At 49.9% G+C, this 5254-nt stretch overlaps 1 protein-coding gene across 1 annotated transcript; it reads right to left on the bottom strand.

Moving 5' to 3' along the window:
* Positions 1-3141: 3141 nt before the first annotated feature.
* On the bottom strand, positions 3142-4515 carry GMORB2_1519 (ZnF C2H2; the record flags this gene model as incomplete). Its single annotated transcript, XM_035463501.1, has 2 exons — positions 3142-3376; positions 3539-4515. The coding sequence occupies 2 exons, from the start codon at positions 4513-4515 to the stop codon at positions 3142-3144; spliced, it is 1212 nt and encodes a 403-aa protein (XP_035320332.1).
* Between the last annotated feature and the right edge of the window lie 739 nt (positions 4516-5254).

Here is a 5254-nt window from a genome sequence, read left to right as displayed (position 1 = left end):
CCCCCCCCCCCCCCCCGCGCCTGTGCTGTGCTGCCGGGCAAATACATCCTGTAGGCTTGCTTGCCTTAGCTGAGGACGGTGAGCACAGACCTCGGATACTTCTTATTATTAATATTACCAGGTATTATCATGTTGTTGTTTTTTTTTTTTTGATCGTTGTTTTTCTCACTGCCATGTATCTTTTATTTTCTCTCTCTGCTCGTCGCTCGACATACTTTGCTTTTTTTTTCCTTTCTCTTTACTTCTTTGACGTGATTCTCCCGACATGGCCATGATTCTTGATTACTTGCGTTCCACCCGGCGTGTGATGCTGATTGGCATTCCGCAATACGACATCGAGAGTTACTGACAGTGTCCCCCCCCCCCGAGTCGTAGGCAATGCTACCGTGTGTTTCTGGAGGCGAGTACGGTAATCTTCAGGGCTGCCGAGAGTCGAAGGTGCAGAACTGTCTCGGAACTTGCTACGTGCGCTGTAGACTGTAGTGCCGGCGGTGATGTCGACTACGAGCATCATCGTCATGTTGGCATGACTGATGTGATGTGACACCGGTACCGTTTGGTGGCAGTCGTCTTTCCCGCCGACGTAGCAGTACCGACGGCAGTGATGCCGAGTAGAGAGAGAGGGGCGGCGGACGATTATCGTCATGGTACAATGGTATCAATATCGATATGCCAAAGCCCGACCGGCTGGTTCCAAATCGCCGCTATCGCGAGCTAACAGTCACTCGTACGGAGGATGCGACCAGCAGGGGGAGTCTCTGTCGGGTTAGACCGAGCTGCTCCATCATACATCTATCTATCCTTCCATCTCCGTTATATAGTATTATTACACATGACGCACTCCGTACACTCTATACAGATCTGCACATGACTCTATACTATGCCCTATAGTACAGATTACAGTCTCTGATATACTCCGTGATATACTCCCTACACACTGATCCGTACACTCCATCTCCATGCGCTGGCACTATAATATCACACCCGCATTATACTACACACCCCCAGGTCCATCCTCGACGCACCAGGAACAAGCATAGTCTGATGTCGTCGTGTCGTCATGCACGCACTTCGTCTGCTCTTTTACCTATACGAGTACCAATATCCCGTAATATATTATGTAAGCATGTTCTGCTAGTAACGATCCTGCATGTCATATCCTGAACCGTTCTGATGGCCGAGTTATTACCTCGTACTTGCTGTATAAGTATTAATAATAATTCATTACCAAGACAGCCCAACCTCCTCCTCCTCCTCCTCCCTCCTCCTTTCATCGTATCATCAACTCCAGAATCACATGACCACGCATCATCAGTCTACAGGTACATAACTCCAACCTGCATGTCTTCTTTACCAAACTTTTTTTTTTTTTGGGGGGGGATTCTCAAAAAAAAAAATCCCCCCCAAGAAAAAAAACACCCATCTTGCATCAATCCCCACTCCCATCCTCTGCACCTGCATCTGCACCTGCATCTGTAAAGTCGTACTTTACATAATAGAGAGAGAAATTCATTCGACCCGCTCAGGCCTCTTCTCATAACCTGCCGTGCCTGACATCTGAGACTGGAGTGAGGACACCGAAAAACAAAGGGACTGACAAAAAAAAAAAAAAAAAAAAAAAAAAAGGAGACAAAATTTTCAATCAGATATGATTCGATAGAAATATGTGTAAATAGCAGTTATCAAAGATCCTAAAATATGAATATAGAGATAAATATAAAGAGACGGTTCATCCACTTTTTTTTTTGGTCCCTGCCACACCACCTTTCATGTCTGATCGCCAACCGTGATCCACCAATTAACCCGAGAGGGCTGCATCTCTATCTACCTCACTTTCTCTCTCTCTCCATCTCTCCCTCTCCCTCTCCCTCTCTCTCTCTCTCTCCATCTCTCTCCCATTGCTCGCCAGTCATCTCCATCTTCTCCACCCGCAACAACAGACCAGCCAACCGTACGGACTACTGCGGTGGGGTGGCAGGGGAGGGGGGGAGCCAAGTCTCAGACGGCATCCCGATCGGGCAACATGTTACTCTGTGCGCACACAAGACACAGCTGGGAAGAGGCGGATAGAAGTGCCCCCCCCTAATGAAGTTGTCTTGGACATGTCGTATTCAGCCGGTAGTAGAGTGGCAGCATTTCAAGTCAAAGTCATGGAAGAACCATTGTAAGTCACTGTCAATCATCCTACAAGTCCACACACGCAGATGCACACGCACACGCCCAAGAGCCATTGCACACCGACGTCACCATGAAAAAGTCAAGATATGTGATAAGAATATTGTATTACATATTACAATATCAATGTGATACAGTCGGGCACGTCTTCCCAACATGTCCACCATCAACCGCCCTCCATATTTCCCTAAACGATAAAAAACAGGTATCTTTTTTTCCCCCAACTACCCATCCGATGTAGAGAGCAGAGTAAATGGTACGCAGAAAGACAAATATACATCTTGGCCGTAAGGAGAATCGCAATATGAGACGTGGGAAAAAAAAAAAAAAAAAGAAGACGAAAACCTCCCGTGATAGATACAGATTTGAGTGACAAGGAAAAATGTTTGTTTGGTATCCACTGATAATGATGGCAGTGACATGGATAAGAGGATAGGACAAAAGGAAAGAAGATTGTAGAGAGAAGTAGGAAATAATAAAAAAATTATACCCGTGCGCGCCTTGTAGCCGAGATTCCGTCATTGCGGTATGAATGCCAGAATAAGAATGTGAAAGAGATGTCGTATATCAAGTTTTGGGGGGGGGAGGTTTCTTGGACCGGAAACCAAAACAGAAACGAAGGGGAGGAATAAAGATAAAAACAAGGGGCAGGTTGTGGTAAGAAAGATAGAATAGGTGACACGCGTCTGTGTGTGGGCGTGTCCCGATGAGAGAGAAGAGGAAGGGTCGAATGAGATAGGACAGAGCGGGTTGGCAATGACTTTGCCTCGCCGACACGAAAGTTCCCGCGATGAACTAGAAAAGAGGAGCAACAAGAAAGGCGGGAAAGAGATAAAGAAAAAAAAGGAAGAGAAAAAAAAAATGTGGGCCGGTTGGACCAGTGGACATTTCCTCATTAGGAAGTGGCACTAATTCCGATGACTGTTTTAGACACACCCCACAGATCGTGGCATTGAGTTGAGACAGCTAGTAATCGTACTCGCTCTTGTGGCCAGCCTTTGACTTGGGAGGGGCCCTCCTCTTGCGGCTGCGCTCCTCCTGGTCGATGATGGGCACGGCGGCGGGTATGAACTCGACGCCCCTGTTGCGGCTGTTGGGACGGGCGTGCAGCTTTCGGTGGTTGTTGAGGTTGTCCTGGCGGTTGAACTGGTCCTTTCCGCAGAACTCGCACGAGAATCGGTTAGGTCCTTCCCCGTGGAAACTGTGTATTGGTTTTTCTGAACGTCAGCGATACGTATCAGATGTAGATGGGTAGCATGTTGCATATATATATATATATATATATATATGAGAGAGAGAGAGAGAGAGAGATGTATAGATGTAGATATAGATGGGTAGATGGGAGGGGGAGGGAGGGACTTACGTCTGCTTATGACGCTTGAGATGCTCGTTACGGCGGAAAGCCTTGTGGCAGCCGGGGTAGTCGCACTTGCACATGGCACGACGGACGACATCGACGGAACCGTTGGAAGACTCGACGGGCTCGCACGAGGGGCCGTCGCCGGCCGACACCTTGCGGGAGGCACGGATCTGCTGGGCTCGCTGGAGCTCGCCCGTCTTTCTCTGGGCCTCGTGGAGCATCATCTTGCGCTCGACGCGGCGGGCGTTGCTGGGCGTGGGGGGGGGGCCCGGGTGGTAGTGGCCGGGATGGTACATGGGGGAGAGGGAGTGACGGTCCAGGTCGAGGGACTCGATGTCGTTGAAGGAGACGAGGCCGTCCCTCGGCTGGAAGTAAGGGTGGACGGGGGACTCGTTGGGCACGCTCCACGACGACGACGAGTCGGCCACGTCGGACCCCGACAGGCTCTGGGTGGGCGTCATCATGTAGGACGAGGGGCCCATGGCGGCCTCGGGGCTGATGGTGCCGTCGTGGTGGATGTGGAAGGAGCCGTTGACGGCGCCGCCGCTGCCGTGGTTGTTGGAGGGCGTCATGGTGCCCATGTTGATGTCCAGAAGGTCGTACTCCGTCGAGAAGCTGTCGATCCTCTTCATCGGAGTTGTCGGTAACGAGCCGGAGAGGCTGCCGCCGAAGTGGTGCTGATGCTGGTGCTGGTGCCGGTGCTGATGCTGGTGGCCGTGCTCCTGCTCGTGCTTGACGGGGGTCGTCATGAAGTACTTGGCCGAGGGGGGGGTCATGTCCAGGGGCTGGTGAGCGCTGTAGCCGCCCTCGATGCTGTCAAAGCTGAGCTCGTTGGGCGTCGACCGTCGGGAGCTGGGGGTGAAGGGGTCGTAGGCCGATGACGGTGCCGACGAGAAGCTGGCCGTGGTCGAGGGGCAGGGGCCGCACATGCCGGTGAAGCTGTCGTCCATGTCGAACCGGAACTCGGGCTCGAACTGCATCTTGGATGGCGTTGCGTGTTTGTGCGTGTGTGTCGTGTGTGTATAAGATATGCTTCTTCTTCTTTAGGGGGGAGGGGGGGGGGGGGGGGGGGGAGGAGGAGAGAGAGGATGTATACGAGGAGCTATTCTTTCTCTTCTTCGAATGGTTTGTTACGATTCAACAAACTAGCTCAAATAATGATATTGATAAGAAAAAAGGAAGGTTTTGGTTTTCTTGTGACAGTGCCGTGATGGAAGGGAATGCGTTCCTCTGTCAAGAGAAGGGGGAAAAAACAAAAGGGGGGGATGGACGCTCTTTGTGGATGGAAAGATATATATCAAGTATCGGGATAGGAAGGGAATGGAATGAGAGCGTCTCTTCCTGTATCGAGGCAGAGAAAAGAAGGAAACACTACTGCCTGTCGGGACTGAGACAGGAGAGGTCGGGGGCGACCACACACTGAAAGGAGAATGATGGAATAAAGAATGAATGGGTGATGACGGGTAGTGAGTGTGTAGAGTAGAATGATGTTGACAGAGAGGGAAAAGGAGAAGAAGAGAGTAGTAGGCCGAGACAAGAGAGAGGCGTGAGGAAGGAGAGAGGAATGGAATGTTATAAATATATAGATTGTGAGGAGGAGCGAGAGGATTCAGCATAGAGCAGAATAAAACAAAAATGGAGAAAAAAAAAAGTATTATTATAATATACATATACATATATATATATATAAAAGAGAGAAAAAAGAATATTGAAACAATA

This window comes from Geosmithia morbida (assembly GCF_012550715.1).
Source record: "Geosmithia morbida isolate 1262 chromosome Unknown scaffold_10, whole genome shotgun sequence".
Classification (NCBI taxonomy): domain Eukaryota; kingdom Fungi; phylum Ascomycota; class Sordariomycetes; order Hypocreales; family Bionectriaceae; genus Geosmithia; species Geosmithia morbida.
The sequence above is the reverse complement of the archived record's forward strand: the minus strand, read 5'-3'. Positions and strand labels throughout refer to the sequence as shown.